The sequence below is a fragment of the Cherax quadricarinatus genome, chromosome 9 (genome assembly GCF_038502225.1).
Source record: "Cherax quadricarinatus isolate ZL_2023a chromosome 9, ASM3850222v1, whole genome shotgun sequence".
NCBI lineage: Eukaryota > Metazoa > Arthropoda > Malacostraca > Decapoda > Parastacidae > Cherax > Cherax quadricarinatus.
This window is the reverse complement of record NC_091300.1, coordinates 2,013,766-2,038,162: the sequence shown is the minus strand read 5'-3', so window position 1 is coordinate 2,038,162 and position 24,397 is coordinate 2,013,766. Positions and strand designations below refer to the sequence as shown.

General features: G+C 37.9%; 2 protein-coding genes across 4 annotated transcripts in view; one reads left to right on the top strand and one right to left on the bottom strand.

The window, feature by feature from the left end:
- The window catches only part of LOC128686169 (nuclear RNA export factor 1), a 292,531-nt gene that overhangs the window by 189,893 nt on the left and 78,241 nt on the right, over positions 1-24,397 (top strand). The gene's annotated exons all lie outside the window — the stretch shown is intronic.
- The window catches only part of g (adaptor-related protein complex 3, delta 1 subunit-like garnet), a 248,858-nt gene that overhangs the window by 170,742 nt on the left and 53,719 nt on the right, over positions 1-24,397 (bottom strand). For all 3 annotated transcript variants that reach the window (XM_070083159.1, XM_070083157.1, XM_070083158.1), the window contains exons 7-9: positions 22,005-22,054; positions 21,698-21,747; positions 13,895-13,943 (exon numbers count right to left, since the gene is read on the bottom strand). In XM_070083159.1, the coding sequence (XP_069939260.1) occupies positions 13,895-13,943; positions 21,698-21,747; positions 22,005-22,054 (149 nt within the window). The remainder of the gene's footprint in view (positions 1-13,894; positions 13,944-21,697; positions 21,748-22,004; positions 22,055-24,397) is intronic.

Below are 24,397 nucleotides of genomic sequence, written 5' to 3'. Positions count from 1 at the left end.
ATGATCTTTTTCTTCATCTCCATAGTAATTCTCACCCTTATTGCTGTAGGGTTGGCACTAGAAGCTTTCTTGGGGCCCATGGTCACTTATTTTCCAGAAAAAATCACCAAAAACACTGTAATAATACGAAATGTTCCGATTGTATGCTTGGATGTTACCGCGGAGGCTGGCTGGTAAACAATGCCACCGGCGGAACATGTGAGCGTGGCTCAGGCTGCACATTGGACGCGTCTCGGACGAAGGGCGGTGAGCGGGTTTTTGGGCGGTATGCGAGGCAAAATTTTTGCGATCAAAGCGTCCGGTATGCGGATTGTACGGTATGCGATGCGTCCGGTATGCGGGGGTCCACTGTATATTTATCTTCTTTTTCATAAAATATGTATTACTTATTACCAAATTTCTTTCTACACATAGCTCAATTAAAGGTTCCCCATTTACATTTACCCCTGGCATCCCAAATTTACCTACTACTCCCTCTATAACATTTTTACCCACTTTAGCATTGAAATCCCCAACCACCATTACTCTCACACTTGATTCAAAACTCCCCACGCATTCACTCAACATTTCCCAGAATCTCTCTCTCTTCTCTACACTTCTCTCTTCTCCAGGTGCATACACGCTTACTATAACCCACTTTTCACATTCAATCTTTATTTTACTCCACATAATCCTTGAATTTATACATTTGTAATCCCTCTTTTCCTGGCATAGCTTATCCTTCAACATTATTGGTACTCCTTCTTTAGCTCTAACTCTATTTGAAACCCCTGACTTAATCCCATTTATTCCTCTCCATTGAAACTCTCCCACCCCCTTCAGCTTTGTTTCACTTAAAGCCAGGACATTTTATAGAGATTAATTACAGTTTTACATACACACAACTGTCTACAGTCCTCTGTTTCTGTCTCACAAAATAACTATCCACAGTCGTCTGTTTGTCTCACAAAATAACTCCACAGTCGTCTGTTTCTGTCTCACAAAATAACTGTCCACAGTCGTCTGTTTTTTCACAAAATAACTGTCCACAGTCCTCTGTACATCCTGGCAAGATCAACAAGTCTCACTCCAATCTCATACTTCTGTATTATTTCCTTCTTCACATCTATGGTGTTTCTCATTTTCTTTACCACAGGGGTACCGCTAGCAAGTTTCTTTGGGCCCCTGGCAGCTTATTTCACAGCCCCACAAGCACTAAACACAATTAAATAATCGTAAAATGTGAAAATGAGATCACAGGTTAGTGTTCACCCAAGCATAAACAAAGCTAGACTGCTCACGGCGCCTGCGCGGGGACGTGGACAGAACGGGCCAGCGGACAGGTCCCGTACCCGGCGGTCCAAAAATAGGGGCGCGTTCGATAATAGACACACAGTTTGTCCGAAAAAATTGTCTTATTTTCGAAATGTTCGATATGTGATACGTTCGAGTTTTTAGGTTCCACTGTATGACATTACAGTGGACCCTCAACATTCGATATTAATCCTTTCCTGAGAGCTCATTGAATGTCGAAAATATCGAAAGTCGAATTAATTTTCCCCATAAGAAATAATGGAAATCAAATTAATCCGTGCAAGACACCCAAAAGTATGAAAAAAAAAAAAAAAATTACCACATGAAATATTAAGTTTAATGCAATAGAATAATTACAATAACAATAGATTAATAACAATAGAATAATTGACACTTACTTTTAACCCGTAAACGGTCCAAATGTATATAGTATACGTTTTTACCGCTAGTGCCCCAAACGTATACTATATACGTTTTACGTGTCCTACATTTAACATTGCCACGATAAGCCTGAGTCGCCTAGACATGTGAGAATGGGTGTGAGCACTAACTGTGCACCATATTAAAATAATTGGGGATGCCTGGGTACCATATGCTCTTTTTTCCTATTAAAAAACAACAATTTTTTTTTTCTCTCAAAAAAGTTGGGGCAGTACGGTAGTGAACGTATATATACATTTGGACCGTTTACGGGTTAATGAAGATCTGGTGATGACTGATGGGATGAGAGAAGAGGAGAGTGTGGATGGTGTTAGTGTTTAGAAGGGAAATCCCATTCCATTAGGACTTGAGGTATCGAGTCTTTTTCTGGGGTTACTTCCCTTCTTCTTTTAATGCGACTAGGACCAGCTTGAAAGTCACTGGACTTTTGTCGCACAACATATCTGTCCATAGAGGCCTGTACCTCTCATTCCTTTATGACTTTCCTAAAGTGGTTCACAACATTGTCAGTGTAATAGTCACCAGCACGGCTTGCAGTAGCTGTGTCAGGGTGATTTTCATCAAAAAAGGTTTGCACTTCAAGTCACTTGGCACACATTTCCTTAATCTTTGAAGTAGGCAACTTCTTCAATTTCTCTCTCCCCTCCTCCGAAGCAGTTTCCTCAGGTTTGGCCTCTTGCTGTTAAAGATGATCTAGCAGCTCATCAGTGGTTAGCTCATCATTGTCCTCCTCCACCAACTCTTCCACATCCTCCCCACTAACCTCCAACCCCAAGGATTTCCCCAATGCAACAATGGATTCCTCAACTGGCATAGGATTCTCAGGGTTAGCCTCAGAGTTCAAGGTCCTCTTAGTCACTTCCTCCCGAGCCTTACCTATAAGGTTTATACAATTGAGGATATTAAAGTGATCCTTCCAAAACTCTAAAAGAGTCAGTTAAGTTTCTGTGGTCACCACAAAGCACTTTTGAAACAGCTTTTGTGTACAGTTCCTTGAAGTTGGAAATGACCTGCTGGTCCATGGGCTGCAGGAGAGGAGTGGTATTAGGAGGCAAAAACTTGACCTTAATGAAGCTCATGTCTGCAGAAAGTCGCTCTGCCACGACTGAAGGATGACCAGGAGCATTGTCTAATACCAGGAGGCACTTAAGGTCTGATTTCTTTTCAATTAGGTAATTTTTCACAGTGGGGGCAAATGCATGGTGTAACCAGTCATAGAAAAAGTCCCTAGTGACCCATGCCTTACTGTTTGCCCTCCACAGCACACACAAATTAGCCTTGAGGATATTCTTTTGCCTGAACACTCTGGGAGTTTCTGAATGATACACCAATAAAGGCCTCTATGTACTCCTTGAATTCATGCACATATTTTTCAGCCGCTTTTTGGTCCGAACTGGCAGCCTCACCATGCCTTACCACACTGTGTATGCCACTACAATTCTTAAATCTTTCAAACCAACCTTTGCTGGCCTTAAATTCACTCACATCACCACTAGTTGCAGGTAATTTCTTTACCAAATCATCATGCAACTGCCTAGCCTTTTCACAAATGATCGCTTGAGAGATGCTATCTCCTGCTATCTGTTTTTCATTTATCCACACCAATAACAGTCTCTCAACATCTTCTAACACTAGCGATCTCTGTTTCGAAAACAAAGTTGCACCTTTTGCAACAACTTACAGCTCACTATAGTAGAGATGGTTGACTGGGGTTTACTATACAACCTGGCCAGCTCTGACACACGCACTCCACTTTCGTACTTTGCAATTATCTCTTTCTTCATTTCAATAGTCATTAGCACCTTTTTTCTCGAAGGGTTGGCACTAGAAGCTTTCTTGGGGCCCATGGTTACTTATTTTGCAGAAACAAGCACCAAAAACAGTGATAATATGGAATGTACCGAATGTATCCTTAGACGCGCGCACACTGGCTGGCTTGTAAACACTGGCACACATGGGGCAGTTCAGGCCACACGTGGACACGTCTCGTACGAATCGTATCAAATGTCGAGGCAAAATATTTGCGTTAAAATGCATTGAATATTGGATTTATCGAATGTCGATGCCATCAAATGTCGGGGCTCCATTGTATAAACAATATTAATAACACAGAAACATGATATATACTCTAGAATGAATAAAATATGTCATAATGTATGAGAGGAGTAAATGGTGTAAGTGTTATTGTTTGGTTTAACCCTTAAACTGTCCACACAGATCGACGTTCACATCCGTAGTGCTCCAAAACTAGATCTATGTTTTTTTACATCTTTTCAAATATAGCAAAAAAAAAAAATGTAGATAAAAGGTTTTTTACGCATTTTCAAATGTAAAAAAAAAAGATCTACCTTTTTTTACATACTTTCAAATGTTGAAAAAACGTAGATCTACGTTTGGACAGTTTAAGGGCCGCCACGGAGAGAAGCCATGTTGGTGGAGGTGTAGGCTTTGGCCACCACCACTATCACACTTTAACAATGTATGTAATTTAAAATAAGAAATATTTACATTTTAATTTATAAATAAGTAAGTTTATTCAGGTATACGCAAATACAGTTACATACATAGATTATTGTACATAGCAGCATATGTGTAAAGTACCCAGGATAACCCAAAAAATTCAAGAGTGGCATATTTCCATTGGTGTCCTTTTATATTTACACTTATATTTACTTTTATACTTACACTTTTATATTTACACTTACCTTGGAGGAGATGTTAGTTTAATTAGTTTGATGAAGGAGATGTTGGCAGAGGTTTAGGGTGGTGGAAGATAGCAGGGCGTTGTATGTTCAGCAGTCCTTTACACATCCAACAACAATAGAGAGTTACTCTTGTGTTGTTATTCTATCGCTTCCTCACTTAACTTACTTGCTACACTGTTAATTCTACACTTTATTGCTGGCTGGAGCTATAGCCTTTATTAACACCTGCTGCTTTAGTATCATACATATTGTAGAATCACTGAATCACTGCAGAAGGCACATTCTCCCCCCTCTCTCTTCCTCCTCTACTTTAGTAGTTTGCTATAAGCTTTTTCTTGAATTCTATTGTGTTTCTCACCTTCTTTACCAAAGGGCTGGCACTAGGAGCTTTCTTTGGCCCCATGGTGGCTTATTTAGCAGTTGCAAGCACAAAAAACAATGAATTATTATGAAACGTGTTGTATGAACCCGTGGGGTGATGGTCACATGCTGGTAAACAATGGCACACTGAGTGTGAATAGTGTGGGAGACTGGCTTTGTGTGCGCGCTGATGGGCAGATGCGTACCAGAAGGTCGCAGAATCACGAGTCCAATCACAAACCACGAAGCTAAATTTTGCCGAAAAAAATTGCCAAAAGACAGATTTCACAAAAGTCGCGGCCGCCAAACGGCGGGGGTCCACTGTACTTGCAACATCTGCCACATTGCTCCCCTATCCACTCTACCATATGCTTTTTCTAAATCCATAAATGCAATAAAAACTTCCCTACCTTTATCTAAATACTGTTCACATATATGCTTCAACGTAACACTTGATCTACACATCCCCTACCCACTCTGAAACCTCCTTGCTCATTCGCAATCCTACATTCTGTCTTACCTCTAATTCTTTCACTAATAACACTACCGTACACTTTTCCTGGTATACTCAGTAAACATATTCCTTTATAATTTTTACAATCTCTTTTGTCCCCTTTCCCTTTATATAAAGGGACTATACATGCTCTCTGCCAATCCCTAGGTACCTTCCCCTCTCATGCATTTATTAAACTAAAATACCAACCACTCCAACACTATATCCCCCTGCTTTTAACATTCTTAATGGATGTATAAGGTATAAATAAAAGTTCAGAACATTTGCTTACAAAGCTACTAGGTTGGAATCTAGACGCTGTTGCTGAAATCACATTCTCTGCATCACCCTGAAAGTCTACACTTATGACATTACTCCTGAAACAACTGGAAGCATCTCTGAATCTTTTGGAGTAGGTAAATATTTTAATTGTTTTCTTTCTCTGGACAATGTAAATGATTTCAAATCTTCATGCCTGAAAATTTATTTTCAGCTTAGTAAACAAGAAAAGTCACATGGCAACATATTATAAAGCTTAAATCCAAGTGTTTAAGCTTTGCCTGTTGCAAGGTTTGACTCCTGTGATTTTTTTTCTTTTGCCTTAAACTGAAAATTTTTCAAATATCAAATATTTAAGAACATTAAAATTATCCAAATAAACACAATGTATGCACATCCATATAAACCCAACAAAGACCTTGCAAGGTGCCTCTAGCCACTGCAGGAAGAATGGTCAAGCATGAACTCCAATGGCAATTACAATATTGTACTCCTGGACCACCACCCCTCCCTACAAACATAGCAACTTTTGTCCTGAAACTCTTTAAGCAGTCCTTGTAGACATGTTGAAAAACAGCAGTTAAAAATAGAGAAACAAAAACAAGAGGATAATTATCAGCAGAAATCATCTCACTTAATGAATACTTGTTTTATGAACTTCACTATAAACTCCTCTTTAATGTCATCAAATCATGCACAGAATACACTGCAAATATGTTTTTCAACATTTGTATACAGTAAACCCTCGATTTAACAGACTAATATGGGGAAAGCGTGGCCGGTAACGATGACTGTGTTGGATAGACAAAACTGTTTTGCTGTGATTGTAATAACAATGAACAATTCTGTGCCCAACAAACTTTGTCTATTGTTTCTGAATTAAATGACCCACCAAATTTTGTTCTGTACTTTCAAAGTTCATTAAACTGAGGTCCATTAAATCGAGAGGCTGCAAATTCTTAATGCCCACTTTTAATCTTTTGTTACAGGCACTGAGAATTTGCAATCCTTCCTTTCTAGATAAGGAAAAAGCCACTATTGGGAACAATTTGTCAAACTGATACCCACAGTGGTTTATCCATGCAGGACCGCCAACAGATACTGATACTTCTTTTTTCCCCCAGGAACTGAGCAAAAGAGTTTATAACTTCTCAAATCAACTTACAGCACTGGTCAACATTAAATCTTTAGGAGTGCATCAAATATCATGCATCAATTTTGTTAGATGGGAGAGAATGACTGTGGTCTCACATAAAATCAGTGGACAGACTATCAGTCAAATACTGCAAGGAGAGCTCTGCCATCTTCCGATTTGGAACACCTTGTAGCCACACAAACTGGGAAGGTGCTAATTCAACACACTAAATGGAAGATCCATTCCAAAGAAAGATATTGTAATCAACAGTTTTAAATCAAACACTCACCTTCAATATTTCAAAGAACAACTCCAAACTTATAATATTACCCAATTCACATTGAGCAAGTACATACTAGTGCCACATTTAAGCAGAATCCACCAACAACTTGAAACATCCTTCAAACCCCTCTATGAGATGTCATTCTCAGGCCCCAACCCCTCATCTACAACAAAGGCTAACACCCACCTATTGCCCTACCTAGCTGGTAATCTTCTCAGTCTCTGAACTTATTGATGATCCCAGACAGAGATCAAAATATACAGATCAACTAGCCTTCTGTCTTGTCTACATATCCGATTCCGTCCAGCTTCTACTGTTTACGAGTATGATAACATTTTGATGTTCCATCACACACACACACACACACACTTATATATATATACATATATTTTTTTTTTTCAACAAGTCGGCCGTCTCCCACCGAAACAGGGTGACCCAAAAAAGAAAGAAAGTCCCCCCAAAAAAATACTTTCATCATCATTCAACACTTTCACCACACTCACACATTATCACTGTTTTTGCAGAGGTGCTCAGAATACAACAGTTTAGAAGTATATACGTATAAAGATACACAACATATCCCTCCAAACTGCCAATATCCCAAACCCCTCCTTTAAAGTGCAGGCATTGTACTTCCCATTTCCAGGACTCAAGTCCGGCTATATGAAAATAACCGGTTTCCCTGAATCCCTTCACTAAATATTACCCTGCTCACACTCCAACAGATCATCAGGTCCCAAGTACCATTCGTCTCCATTCACTCCTATCTAACACGCTCACGCACGCTTGCTGGAAGTCCAAGCCCCTTGCCCACAAAACCTCCTGAAGGGGGTGGGAGAGTTTCAATGGAGAGGAATAAATGGGATTAGGTCAGGGGTTTCAAATAGAGTTAGAGCTAAAGAAGGAGTACCAATAATGTTGAAGGATAAGCTATGGCAGGAAAAGAGGGACTACAAATGTATTAATTCAAGGATTATGTGGAGTAAAATAAAGATTGGATATGAAAAGTGGGTTATAGTAACCATGTATGCACCTGGAGAAGAGAGAAGTGTAGAGGAGAGAGATTTTGGGAAATGTTGAGTGAATGCATGGGGAGTTTTGAATCAAGTGTGAGAGTAATGGTGGTTGGGGATTTCAATGCTAAAGTGGGTAAAAATGTTATGGAGGGAGTAGCAGGTAAATTTGGGGTGCCAGGGGTAAATGTAAATGGGGAGCCTTTAATTGAGCTATGTGTAGAAAGAGATTTGGTAATAAGCAATACATATTTTATGAAAAAGAGGATAAATAAATATACAAGGTATGATGTAGCACGTAATGAAAGTAGTTTGTTAGATTATGTATTGGTGGATAAAAGGTTGATGGGTAGGCTCCAGGATGTACATGTTTATAAAGGGGCAACTGATATATCAGATCATTATTAAGTTGAAGCTACAGTTAGAGTAAGAGGTAGATGGGAAAAGAGGAAGGTGGCAACAACAAGTAAGAGGGAGGTGAAAGTGTATAAACTAAGGGAGGAGGAAGTTCGGGTGAGATATAAGCGACTATTGGCAGAAAGGTGGGCTAGTGCAAAGATGAGTAGTGGGGGGGTTGAAGAGGGTTGGAATAGTTTTAAAAATGCAGTATTAGAATGTCGGGCAGAAGTTTGTGGTTATAGGAGGGTGGGGGCAGGAGGAAAGAGGAGTGATTGGTGGAATGATGAAGTAAAGGGTGTGATAAGAGAAAAAGGTAGCTTATGAGAGGTTTTTACAAAGCAGAAGTGTTATAAGAAGAGCAGAGTATATGGAGAGTAAAAGAAAGGTAAAGAGAGTGGTGAGAGAGTGCAAAAGGAGAGCAGATGATAGAGTGGGAGAAGCACTGTCAAGAAATTTTAATGAAAATAAGAAAAAATTTTGGAGTTAAACAAGTTAAGAAAGCCTTGGGAAAGTATGGATTTGTCAGTTAAAAACAGAGTAGGGGAGTTAGTAGATGGGGAGATGGAGGTATTAGGTAGATGGCGAGAATATTTTGAGGAACTTAAATGTTAAGCAAGAAACAGAGGCAGTAATTTCATGCACTGGTCAGGGAGGTATACCATCTTTTAGGAGTGAAGAAGAGCAGAATGTAAGTGTGGGGGAGGTACGTGAGGCATTACGTAAAATGAAAGGGGGTAAAGCAGCTGGAACTGATGGGATCATGACAGAAATGTTAAAAGCAGGGGGGATATAGTGTTGGAGTGGTTGGTACTTTTGTTTAATAAATGTATGAAAGAGGGGAAGGTACCTAGGGATTGGCAGAGAGCATGTATAGTCCCTTTATATAAAGGGAAAGAGGACAATAGAGATTGTAAAAATTATAAAGGAATAAGTTTACTGAGTATACCAGGAAAAGTATACGGTAGGGTTATAATTGAAAGAATTAGAGGTAAGACAGAATGTAGGATTGCGGATGAGCAAGGAGGTTTCAGAGTGGGTAGGGAATGTGTAGATCAAGTGTTTACATTGAAGCATATATGTGAACAGTATTTAGATAAAGGTAGGGAAGTTTTTATTGCATTTATGGATTTAGAAAAGGCATATGATAGAGTGGATAGAGGAGCAATGTGGCAGATGTTGCAAGTATTTGGAATAGGTGGTAAGTTACTAAATGCTGTTAAGAGTTTTTATGAGGATAGTGAGGCTCAGGTTAGGGTGTGTAGAAGAGAGGGCAAATACTTCCCGGTAAAAGTAGGTCTTAGACAGGGATGTGTAATGTCACCATGGTTGTTTAATATATTTATAGATGGGGTTGTAAAAGAAGTAAATGCTAGGGTGTTTGGGAGAGGGGTGGGATTAAATTATGGGGAATCAAATTCAAAATGGGAATTGACACAGTTACATTTTGCTGATGATACTGTGCTTATGGGAGATTCTAAAGAAAAATTGCAAAGGTTAGTGGATGAGTTTGGGAATGTGTGTAAAGGCAGAAAGCTGAAAGTGAACATAGAAAAGAGTAAGGTGATGAGGGTATCAAATGATTTAGATAAAGAAAAATTGGATATCAAATTGGGGAGGAGGAGTATGGAAGAAGTGAATGTTTTCAGATACTGGGAGTTGACGTGTCGGAGGATGGATTTATGAAGGATGAGGTTAATCATAGAATTGATGAGGGAAAAAAGGTGAGTGGTGCGTTGAGGTATATGTGGAGTCAAAAAACGTTATCTATGGAGGCAAAGAAGGGAATGTATGAAAGTATAGTAGTACCAACACTCTTATATGGGTGTGAAGCTTGGGTGGTAAATGCAGCAGCGAGGAGACGGTTGGAGGCAGTGGAGATGTCCTGTCTAAGGGCAATGTGTGGTGTAAATATTATGCAGAAAATTCGGAGTGTGGAAATTAGGAGAAGGTGTGGAGTTAATAAAAGCATTAGTCAGAGGGCAGAAGAGGGGTTGTTGAGGTGGTTTGGTAATTTAGAGAGAATGGATCAAAGTAGAATGACATGGAAAGCATATAAATCTATAGGGGAAGGAAAGAGGGGTAGGGGTCGTCCTCGAAAGGGTTGGAAAGAGGGGGTAAAGGAGGTTTTGTGGGTGAGGGGCTTGGACTTCCAGCAAGCGTGCGTGAGCGTGTTAGATAGGAGTGAATGGAGACAAATGATACTTGGGACCTGACGATCTGTTGGAGTGTGAGCAGGGTAATATTTAGTGAAGGGATTCAGGGAAACCGGTTATTTTCATATAGTCGGACTTGAGTCCTGGAAATGGGAAGTACAATGCCTGCACTTTAAAGGAGGGGTTTGGGATATTGGCAGTTTGGAGGGATATGTTGTGTATCTCTATACATATATGCTTCTAAACTGTTGTATTCTGAGCACCTCTGCAAAAGCAGTGATAATGTGTGAGTGTGGTGAAAGTGTTGAATGATGATGAAAGTATTTTCTTTTTGGGGATTCTCTTTCTTTTTTTTGGGTCACCCTGCCTCGGTGGGAAACGGCCGACTTGTTGAAAAAAAAAAAAAAAAAAAAAAAAAAATATATATTTTTTTTTTTTTTTTTTTTTTTTATTATCACACCGGCCGATTCCCACCAAGGCAGGGTGGCCCGAAAAAGAAAAACTTTCACCATCATTCACTCCATCACTGTCTTGCCAGAAGGGTGCTTTACACTACAGTTTTTAAACTGCAACATTAACACCCCTCCTTCAGAGTGCAGGCACTGTACTTCCCATCTCCAGGACTCAAGTCCGGCCTGCCGGTTTCCCTGAATCCCTTCATAAATGTTACTTTGCTCACACTCCAACAGCACGTCAAGTATTAAAAACCATTTGTCTCCATTCACTCCTATCAAACACGCTCAAACATGCCTGCTGGAAGTCCAAGCCCCTCGCACACAAAACCTCCTTTACCCCCTCCCTCCAACCCTTCCTAGGCCGACCCCTACCCCGCCTTCCTTCCACTACAGACTGATACACTCTTGAAGTCATTCTGTTTCGCTCCATTCTCTCTACATGTCCGAACCACCTCAACAACCCTTCCTCAGCCCTCTGGACAACAGTTTTGGTAATCCCGCACCTCCTCCTAACTTCCAAACTACGAATTCTCTGCATTATATTCACACCACACATTGCCCTCAGACATGACATCTCCACTGCCTCCAGCCTTCTCCTCGCTGCAACATTCATCACCCACGCTTCACACCCATATAAGAGCGTTGGTAAAACTATACTCTCATACATTCCCCTCTTTGCCTCCAAGGACAAAGTTCTTTGTCTCCACAGACTCCTAAGTGCACCACTCACTCTTTTTCCCTCATCAATTCTATGATTCACCTCATCTTTCATAGACCCATCCGCTGACACGTCCACTCCCAAATATCTGAATACGTTCACCTCCTCCATACTCTCTCCCTCCAATCTGATATTCAATCTTTCATCACCTAATCTTTTTGTTATCCTCATAACCTTACTCTTTCCTGTATTCACCTTTAATTTTCTTCTTTTGCACACCCTACCAAATTCATATAAAGTTATATATATATATATATATATATATATATATATATATATATATATATATATATATATATATATATATATATATATATATATATATATATATATATATATATATATATATATATATATATATATATATATATATATATATATATATATATATATACACACACACACACACACACACACACACACACACAGTATATGTAAACTGTACAATTAAACCCTCAATTTATCAGACTATGGATTTTTTTTTTTCAACAAGTCAGCTGTCTTCCACCAAGGCAGGGTGACCCAAAAAGAAATAAAATCCCCAAAAAGAAAATACTCTCATCATCATTCAACACTTTCACCTCACTCATACATAATCACTGTCTATGCAGAGGCACCCAGATACAACAGTTTAGAAGCATATATAAAGATATATAACATACCCCTTCAAACTGCCAATATCTCAAACTCCTCCTTTAAAGTGCAGGCATTGTACTTCCCATTTCCAGTAACTCAAGTCCGGCTATATAAAAATAACTGGGTTCCCTAAATCCCTTCACTAAATGTTACCCTGCTCACACTTCAACAGCTCGTCAGGTCCCAAAAACCATTTGTCTCCATTCACACTTATCTAACACGCTCACGCATGCTTGCTGGAAGTCCAAGCCCCTCGTCCACAAAACTTCCTTTACCACCCTCCCTCCAACCCTTTCAAGGAAGATCCCTACCCCGCCTTCCTTCCCCTACAGATTTATATGCTCTCCAAGTCATTCTACTTTAATCCATTCTCCCTTAATGCCCAAACCACCTCAACAACCCCTCTTCAGCCCTCTAATACTTTTATTAACTCCACACCTTTTCCTAATTTCCAAACTCCAAATTCTCTGCATAATATTTACACCACACATTGCCCTTAGACAGGACAACTCCACTGCCTCCAGCCACCTCCTCACTGCAGCATTTACAATCCAAGTTTCACAACCAGAGAGTGTTGGTACCACTATACTTTCGTACATTCCCTTCTTTGCCTCCATGGATAACTATGGAATTACAGGACAAAATCTGCCATCATCTGATTCAGAAACAATGGACAAAGTCCACTGACTGCAGAATTTTCTGCTATTTTGGCTACGGAAAATTATCTAGCTCTCCATCTAACACAATCTCCTATAGCGGCAATCCACGCTCCCCTATTAAACAAACATTTTCACGCTATTCTTTACATTAAAACATCAAAAATATATATTGTAATAATATGTACATTACTGATTCTATCTCACTAAGCCCAATTTCCATGTATATTCTGCTATCTGAAAATATATGATCTTCCTATAGCTTACCAAACATTACAAAATGCTCGACAGATGATTCTAAAAAATGTAGCTTGGCTTTAATATAAAAGTAGTTCAGTGGATGTAAAAGACACGCATCATTAGCCTTCATTATAATGTTTCACTTCAAGGGAAGCTTTATCAATTAAAGCCTCCCTTAAAATGAAACATCATTATAAAGGCTTAAGCTGTTTTGCAGATCCACTTGTCGGCTCATAGCCTCTTCTACTTAATGTACTTCAGTGCATATGTTGGATGAAATTCAATAGAGATCAATTTATATTCAGCACATTTATTTGCAACAAAATTAGAAAGAAAATTATCCAATTAAAAATGTGCCCTTTTGAAAGAAGAAATTTCCAACTCTAACACTTACTGTACATATCTTGTCAAGGCAAGGTTGTCGTAAGAGGTGTGTTTACAAAAATAAAACGACAAAGAAGCATTGTGCATACCAATCCACAAAGATACTTGTATATAATGACCCCTAATTAATAGTCCATGGAAATATATGTGCAGAAAATAAACTAATTGTATGATGTGAAAAAAAAAGCAGTAACCAAATAAACAAACAAGGTAAACTACCATCATGAACAAGACTAAATACAAATACTTACAGTTCTGATCTGAATCTTCTATGAGAATTCTCAGTTTTTGCACACACAACTGCAAAGAAAGACAGAATCATAATTACCTACAGGGTACACATTATTTGTAATTACCTATCTGAGTTAGCAAGGGGTGAGCTTCAACTCTTGGTCCCACCTCTTAACTTACAACAAATACTAGTATGAAACTGAGCATTCAAATATATTTGTTAACTAATTTATCACATGAATTGAACAGTGTTGGATATTCAGTGCTGCATGGCAACAGTGAAGCTAACAGCAGCAGCAGCAGCAGAAATACAGTAGGGCCCCACTTACATGGCAGGTTAGGTTCCAGGCTACTGCCAGAAAGCAGACATCACCGGAAAGCAGAACACCATTTTCTCCACTTACAAATGCATATAAATGTCAGATAACAAGTTACACTAACATATATTAAGTTATCAATAGAACTAGGCATTAAAACAATAAAACAGTAAAATACACACACAGTATACTTATTATTTACCTCAAAATATTCGTAGTCTTAATGTAGTGAAAAAGGTGAGTAGTATTTACTCTAAGACGTTAGGTGTGGTAGCCCTCCTGGCCACCCCACCCACATATAATATACTATGATGATGCTTAAAGCTCCATAGAGTGATAAAATGCATATACAGTACACTCATTACTTACCTTAAAATATTTGTAGTCTTAATGTAGGGTAAAAGGTGAAAAGCATTTGTAGAAAGTCGTGTGGTAGGTAGGGTAGTGTCAGGATGCCAGCCTGGCCACCCCACCATTTAAACAGACAATGCATCTGGTTATGGTTCATAAACATTCATACAAACACTTTACATTGTGTACAAGTTGTCTCAACAGTGGTACAGTAGAATAAATAAAGACCAACACTTCCATTCTCATGTATTTTTTAGAAGGAATGATGCTCTGACAAATTATTATTATTACAGGTACCATCCAACTTACAAGCGACTTTGGTTCCGACAAACTGGTCATAAGTCGAAATGGACGTAAGTCGAACTTTACTACTGAATATCAACATCACATTTTTGTATTGACTTTATTTCATTGTTTTATTTTGGTATTTCATTTTTTACTTTACTTTTTATGCTGTTAGTACTGTATTTTATACTGTAAGGTTTAGGATAAACACTGTGTACAACACAAACAGTTGTTTATTTCCCAGAAATTTGGCATAGAAAACACGGTCTTAAGTCGAATGGTCATATGTCGAGCAGGTCGTAAGTCGGATGGTAGGTATATTATTATTATTACAAATTATTATAAGTTATTATTATTGCAAGTTGTTATTATTATAATCATAATAAAAAAGAAGCAGTAAACCCACAAGGGTCATGAATTGCTATATATAGAGTGAAGGCATACGTAAGGAATATTTATCTACAGTTATCCCCCAGTGTTTGACTAGAGAAATGTAATTCTTCCGACACTCCTACAAAGCCGCTTTGTAAACAAATCTCATATTTATGTCAATTTTTATTCTGTTGGTGTATGTATAATGTTTATATGCTATTTAACATGTTTCTTATATAATTTTGACGAAAATATCATAGATGGATTAATCAAAATGTCTATATTAACGTAAAATAAGACATTTAACCCTTTCAGGGTCCGTGCCGTAGATCTACGGCTTTACATTCAGGGTCCAAACCATAAATCTACGCAATGAGCTCAACTCACTCTGATAAGCTGTGAGCAGTAAATTTGGGCCTAGATATGAGAGACTACATCTATGTGGTATGTGTGCACCACATAAAACAAATCCTGCAGCACACAGTGCATAATGAGATAAAAAAAAAACTGAGACCGTAATTTTCGATTAAAACCGACTCCGCAGTGTTTTTTCGTATGTTTTTTATAGTTGTATTTGCAATTTCTTGGTGTCATTTGATAGTATGGAAGATATACTACAGAAATAGAGATGATTTTGATTGGTTTTAGTAATGGAAATGGCTTGAAACTGAGCTCAGAGTAGCAGAAATGTTAAATTTTTGCTGATGTTCAAGAGTAAACAAATGACCTCACAAGTCTAATACATGACAGCTGGTGGATCTAATATACATTCACAAATGTGGGGATATTATTTATACAATTATTACAGTATTGCATAACAAAAAATCTTCTATTTTTTGGTTTGAATAAAAATTCATTATGTGATTAAAAATCAAAATGGAATTTATTTGTAAAGCCTGAAAATGTAACTAATGAACAGAGGAAATGTTAGTTTAGTGCCAGGAATTCCTGCATTGTTTATTCTGGACTCTATTTTGAAATTAGAATATTTTGAACTTTGAATTAAATTGGCCAAATTACCAATTTCCGATCACTTTAATTTGTAGTTGAAACAGTTGACTTAGCGATTCCTTGTGCCCAATCGATAGAATAGAAGTAATACTAGTGAAATAGCTAAGAATTTGGTTGACTGGAATAATGTAATTGGCCTAAAATGGGAGTCAAAGTCGACAAAATTGCCGATGCATAAATATAGCCGACGCATCAAAATTCGTGAGAGCATAATTTCGTCAATTTTCCATCAAATTTCATACTTTTTGTTACCTTCAGAAAAAAATTAATAAGAAAAATAACAATTATTTTTTGAAAATTCTTGGACCCTGGTGCACACTTTGAAATTTGGCCTCTGGACCCTGAAAGGGTTAATGTGCCCAAGAGAAATTATTATTACGTAGTATTACTATGGCGTCATGAGTAGAGAGACTCTTAGTGATTTTAATGTGTACGTGCATGCCAGCACAGTGTGTAAATATATTTAGGTACAGGTACACATAAGCATAATTATCAGAGTACATACAAAATATGCAATAACTTTAAAACACTTGAAATTTTGGAAAGTTTCTAGACATAATAGATGTGCTCACAGAGAATGTAAACAAACCGGGTGGGGCACACTGTATTTGAAAGATCGCTTGCCGTATAGCAAATTTTGGTCATAATTTGAAATCGCCATATCAGCGGAAAGCCGTAAGGGAAACGCCGTAAAGCGGGGCCCTACTGTACTGTATTAAGTGTGAGCCCATGGACAAAAGGAAACCCCCAGATAATCTAGTAAATCAGTTTGTTAAAAAAAAAATTATGGAATCTGCAATAAAGATGATATTGTCAGTAAAGAGGATAAACAGGTTCTGAAGGAGGTGAAAGTGAAGCCTGCATGCTCTCTAACCTAGATCAGAGCATTTTCTGATTTATAGTGATGACCTGCACAACTTTGGGCAAAAATACTGGCAAATTCTTTTCCTTTAACACAATGGCCATCTCCCACCGAGACAGTCTTTGCAGAGGTACACAGAGATGACAGTATAGATGTCACTCTAAACAGCAAATATCCCAAACCCCTCCTGTAAAGTGCAGGCACTGTGCTTCCCACCTCCAGGACTCAAATCCAGCTAACTGACTTCCCAGAATCCCTTCACACTCCAACAGATTGTCAAGTCCCAAAAATCATTTGTCTCTACTCGCTATCAAACAAGTAAAATTTATTATTAAAATAAAACCATCCCTTTTGCAATAAATTGGAACATTTTCTCAAGTTTTTTGTGACTATTGTTAATTACTATATTACACATGCCAAAGTACTATCTCTTTAACAAATCCATTAACACTTACCATGCTCAATCAATACCAACCACTCCAACACTAAATTCCCCCCTGCTTTTAACATTTCTGTCATGATCCCATCAGTTCCTGCTGCTTTACCCAGTTTCATTCTATGTAGCACTGCCCCCCCCACACTCACATCCTGCTCTTCTTCACTCTTAAAAGATGCTATACCTCCCTGACCAGTGCATGAAATTACCGCCTCCCTTTCATCATCGACACTTAAAAGTTCCTCAAAATATTCCCGCCATCTACCCAATACCTCCAGCTCCCCATCTCCTAATTCCATATTCTGTTTTTAACTGACAAATCTATTCATTCCCTAGGCTTTCTTGTTTTATCTCACTCCAAATTTTTTTTCTTATTTTCAGCAAAATTTCTTGCCAGTGCCTCTCCCACTCTTTCATCTGCTCTCTTCTTGCACTCTCTCACCACTCTCTTCACTTTTCTTTTACTCTCCATATACTCTGCTCTTCTTACAACTTATCATTCTACCAATCATTCCTCTTTCCTCCTGCACCCACCCTCCTATAGCCACAAACTTCTGTCCCACATTCTAATACTGCACTTTTAAAACTATTCCAACCCTCTTCAACCCCCCCACTACTCATACTTGCACTAGCCCACCTTTCTGCCAATAGTTGCTTATATCTCACCCTAACTTACTCCTCCCTTAGTTTATACACTTTCACCTTCCTCTTACTTGCTGTTGCCATTTTTCTTGTATCCCATCTACCTCTTACTCTAACTGTAGCTACAACTAAATAATGATCCGATATATCAGTTGCCCCTCTATAAACATGTACATCCTGAAGCCTACCCATCAACCTTTTATCCACCAATACATAATCTAACAAACTACTCACTATGTGCTCTATCATACCTTGTATACTTATTTATCCTCTTCTTCATAAAATATGCATTACTTATTACCAAACCTCTTTCTACACATAGCTCAATTAAAGGTTCCCCATTTTCATTTACCCCTGGCACCCCAAATTTACCAACTACTCCCTCCACAACATTTTTACCCACTTTAGCATTGAGATTCCCAACCACAAGTACTCTCTCACGTGGTTCAAAACTCCCCACGCACTCACTCAACATTTCCCAAAATCTCTCTCTCTCCTCTACACTTCTCTCTTTTCCAGGTGCATAAACATTTACTATAACCAACTTTTCACATCCAACCCATATTTTACACCACATAATCCTTGAATTTATGCATTTATATTCCCTCTTTTCCTGCCATAACTGATCCTGCAACATTACTGCTACTCATTCTTCAGCTCTAACTCTATTTGAAACCCCTGTCCTGATCCATTTATTTCTCCCCACCAAAACTCTTCTAACCCCTTCACCTTTGTTTCACTTAAAGCCAGGACATCCAGCTTCTTCTCATTCATAACATCCACAATCATTTCTTTCTTATCATTCACACAACATCCACGCACATTCAGACTTCCCACTTTGACAATTTTCTTATTCTTTTTAGTAATTATTACAGGAAAAGGGGTTACTAGCCCACTGTTCTTATTCCATTTCCCCATGGATATAAAATGAAAAGCACTAAGAACTATAAGATAAAATCAAAGAAAACTCAGACGAGTGTGTATGCATAAACATGTACATGTATGTGTAGTGTGACCTAAGTGTAAGTAGAAGTAGCAAGATGTACCTGAAATCTTGCATGTTTATGAGACAGAAAAACAGACACCAGCAATCCTACCAACATGTTAAAAAAATTTTGTTTGTTATGTCAGTTAAATTGTGATACCTTACTATTCAGACTATTTCATCTAGACTGATTTAGACTAAGCATGGAGATTTCTGGTATCAGGCTTGTGATGACTACCTTGAGCATTGGGCACACCTGGAGTTTGAAATCTGACTTGCACACGAAAATCACTCACTACGAAAGCAAAAGACTTGGCAGACGATGCAACATCCCCCCAATGAAAAGCAGGGGTGTCACTAGCACGTTAAGAGACCATACAATAAGTGTCAGGGGCCCGAGACTGTTCAACTGCTTCCCAGCATACATAAGGGGGATTACCAACAGACCCCTGGCAGTCTTCAAGCTGGCACTGGACAAGCACCTAAAGTCGGTTCCTGATCAGCCAGGCTGTAGCTCGTACGTTGGTTTGTGTGCAGCCAGCAGCAACAGCCTGGTTGATCAGGCTCTGATCCACCAGGAGGCCTGGTCACAGACCGGGCCGCGGGGGCGTTGACCCCCGGAACTCTCTCCAGGTAAACTCCAGGTAAACTCCTGGCACAATTACTTGATGCCTGCACATCATGGTGTAATGTCTGAATTTTCATTTAAGAAGCTTTAATTTTTCTTGTATTAATTGCTATTAAACTAAATAAAAACTAATTGCAAATAGTAAGGGTTAAATAATATGATAAAACTGTTGTAAGTAATAACAGTTACCAAAGATTGAGACATTATACTTGCCTGAGGATAATTTAATAAATTGTTTGAAAATTTTATCCATCCCCTCCAGATATTTAATCAGCAATTATCCATATTAGGGGTGTGCTGAAGTACTGGTATCAGTACCAGTGGATACTGGTTAGTTTCATGATACTGGTGGGTATATGCTAATTTTAACTTAATAATACTAGTATCAGTAGGTATCTGATAATTTTTCTCTTATCAGTACTGTATCAGTTTAAAATCAAGTATCATCCCCTCATTAATCTATGCAACCAAGGAATTACTGTATAAATTAACACTGTTGATGAACCTCATTAAATGCTTACCTTTGAAAATTTTAGTGTATAAAGCTACAACTTTATTAAAATAAAGAGAATAGATTATACTTCACCAATACAGATTGTCAACAAAATGTGATAGTCCTTCAAGTCTTCCCCTCAGATGACCAGCTACTACATAGAGGAATAATATAAGGAACAAAACTCTAATCAACCAACTGAAGCTCACAATATGTATATACAGGATGCAAGACAATGCAGTAAATTAAAAGCAGAGACAAATAAAACAATAATGTTACAAAATACAAAAGCATAATTGCTGTTCCCAGGAAAGAAAATAATAATACAGTAATAATACCAGCAGCAGCCCATACTAAGTTTACAAGCATCAGGTGGTTATTCACAAAGCTGAACACTCACTGAGGCTACTCTGAAACTATTCCTGAGTATACAATATATGAATGTAGAATCCTGTCAGCCAGTCATAAATACATTTGCATATCAATGTGCAACAGCAGCCAGGAGTTAAGGTACGATAAAGTTATTTCTTTTTACTTTTTTACACTGCCCCCCCCAATATAATGGAAACAAAAGGCATAAAGCCAACAAGTGGTGATAAAGACAACTGCAGAGAGGAACATTATTTACCTGTGGACAGGGTTCTTTATCGACTGAAGAAGCCTGTCCATGGGATAAAACTGTCTTTTAAAAAAATGGCTTGCCCCATTTTTGGATTTCAAAGGAACATACCCCTATTTTTTCCATAAGTTCTTTAATCTGAATAATGTTAATCTGAATACAACACCAATTTTCTGAAACATAACGTGCATGTTACTCAAGGAGTCCACTGTACATAAATGATAGTTCTTCTGTTATAAACTATATGACATGAACATTATTCCATTTTCCACTTTCATGCAGTAGGTAAGCATTCAACAGGAATGAGTGAAAAAATTGTGTGTGGGGAAGGGGTACTGCTAATATACTATAACCAAAAAAAAATTTTTTTTCAACATGCCAGCTGTCTCTCACTGAGGCAGGGTGACCCAAAAATGAAAGAAACACTTTCACCATCATTCACACATAATCACTGTTGCAGAGGTGCCCAGATATGACAGTTTATATTTCACTCCAAACAGCCAATATCCCAAACCCCTCCTTTAAAGTGCAGGCATTGTACTTCCCACCTCCAGAACTTAAGCCCAGTTAACTGGTTTCTCTGAATCTCTTTGCAAAATATTACCCTGCTCACACCAATAGCTCATCAGGTCCCAAAAATTATTCATCTCCAGTCACCTTTTACCCCCTCCCTCCATCCTTTCTTAGGACAACCCCTCCCCCTCCTCCCCTCCACTACAGATTTATAACTATTTTAATAGGAATCAGATTACATTTTCATCATAAGAACTGTCCCTTGTAACAACTGTGCATAAACTGTACATAAAGACAATGTAATTGTACCTGTATGGAGGCGTTGTGGTTTGGCATCCCTGAAGAAATAGAAATGAGCACTGTGAGAGCACATGGGGAGAGAAAGAGAACAGATCAGTATACAAAAACAAGAATTTTTTTTTTTCATTTTAAATATGAACTGATACCTAACTCAATTTTAACAGATACCTGTAATACAATTATATGTCTATTCAAACTGACAAAAATAATACACTTTACTTGAAATATAGTACTTAAACTCCCCACAACAGGACAATTGCATTAATTAATACAACCAAGCAAAAAGCTGAATTAGAAACTTGACACCAAAACATACCAGCAATGACTGTGTTGATGCACTCATACAGAAGGGACATAGCTGAAGTACTGCAAAAAAAAAAAAAAAAAAAATTAATGGAGGTAAAAGTTAAGCTTTCAGTTATATTTCAATATTATGGCAAATGTATCAAAGGCTCATATTTACACCTCTAATATTATACTACAGTACTGTACTTCTAATTAATCTAAATCACTCTGCTGTACTAAATAGCAAAAAGATATTCTAGCAACTTTTAAGTTTTATAAATAAATGCAAAAGAAATGTACATACAGTATATTTCTAACTGACAGATCACTATGCATGTCAGGTAAAAGGACACAAGTGCAACTAATGTGACATTTTATTGTAGCAACGTTTCACTCTCCAGGAGCTTTATCAAGCCATGACCGACTTGACAAAGCTCCTGGAGAGTGAAACATTGCTAAAATAAAATGTCATATTAGCTGTACCTGTGTCCTTTTACTTAACATATTGTTGGTAATTCTACCAATATTAATACACTATGGTAATATAAACACATATGCATGTTTCCATTGTGTCGGTATTTTATACCATTTATTTTCATTAATACACTATGCATGTCATTTCAAAAGTACACAAGGTAAGTAAAAACACTTCAAATATTATAGGCTTTGCATCACTATACAGGTCCTCCATCATAAATCCGGCATCATTGGGACCTGTAGTGTGCCAAATTACTGAGTTTGCCGAATTACAGAGTGGTTAGGTTAGAATACACTTAATAAAATTAACCAACTTGACTTACACAGTTCATTGAACATTGGCAAAAATCGAACATTTCCGCTACTTTGAGTTCAATTTCAAGGTACTTTTCATCACGAAAGCAATCAAAATCATGTCTATTTCTGGAATATATCTTCCATTCTATCAAATGAGTCCAAAAAATGAGAATACAACAATAAAAACCATACGAAAATATACTGCAAAGAGGCGGCTAATGGCTGAGAAGTGAACTCCCTTATTAATCGTCCATCTTTTTTATTTTTGTTGTACGTTAAGAAGCATTTTTCCATCATACATTGCCCAAGTTTCAATGAGATAGCCCAACAAACAACCGAGAAAAAAAAAGTATTTACCAAAAATCATATATGGCAATGCCAAGCCAGGTACTGGAAATAAGTCACTTTGACTTTTTTGGGTTATCCCAGGTTCTCTATACATACACTCTATGTATGATAATTTATGTAACTGTATTTGTGTATACCTGAATAAACTTATTTACTTCTAGTCTGTCAACTGAGTACAAGAAACCCATAAAGTGGTCAGAAATTGGCAATTTGTCCGATTTCACACAAATTTCAACAGATGTCAATTTCAAAATAGTGTCCAGAATAAACAATGCAGACATTCCTGGCACTAAAATAACATTTCCTCTGTTCATTAGTCACAGCTACAGGCCCCTCTTATATTACTCTTGCTTACCACTTGGAATTTTTATTCACAAAAAAATTAGAAGATTTACTGTTATGCAGACTACTGCATTATGGTAATAACTGTATAAATAATGTCAATCCATTCTTGACTCCGTACTAGAATTTAGACTGGCAGGCGGACAGGTATTGAACGGCGACGTCATTTGTTTACTCTTGAGCTTCGCTAAAGAATAGAACATTTTCGCTACTGTGAGCGCAAATTCAAGATACTTTTCGTCATGAAAGCAATCAAAATCATATCTATTTCTGTAATATATCGTTCATTCTATCAAATGAGACCGAAAAAATGAGAATATAACCATAACCATACAAAAATGTACCGCTAAGTGGCCGCTAATGGCTGAGAAGTGAACTCCGCTATTTATGGTCTGATTACTTTCATTTTTGGTGTACATGAAGAAGTATCTTTCCATCATACATTGCCCAAGCTTGATTGAATAAGGTAACCCAACAAACAACTGAGAAAATAATAATAATAATAATAATAATATCTTTATTTACTACACGTACATGTACAAGGTATACAGGCCTAGCTGACATCAGTGACATACTGTATAGAAAGGCACTTGTTATGCTGAGTATTTCAAGAAAATTAGGTCAGTGTCCCAGGATAACACCCACACTAGTCGACTAACACCCAGGTACCCATTTACTGATGGGTAAACATAGACAACAGGTGTAAAGAAACACGCCTAATGTTTCTACCCGGCTGGGAATCGAATATTTACCAAAAATCATATATGGCTAACCCAAGCCAAGTACTAAAAATAAGCCACGTTGACTTTTTTGGGGTTATCCTAGGTTCTCTACACATATGCTGCTGTGTGAGATAATCTATAGAGAGAAAATAACTTTTTTGTTTCATGTTTATGGTGGAGTACGAGTGTATATCACAGTTAGCCCTGTGCTATACTCCGTTTTCTCTAATATAAGCCC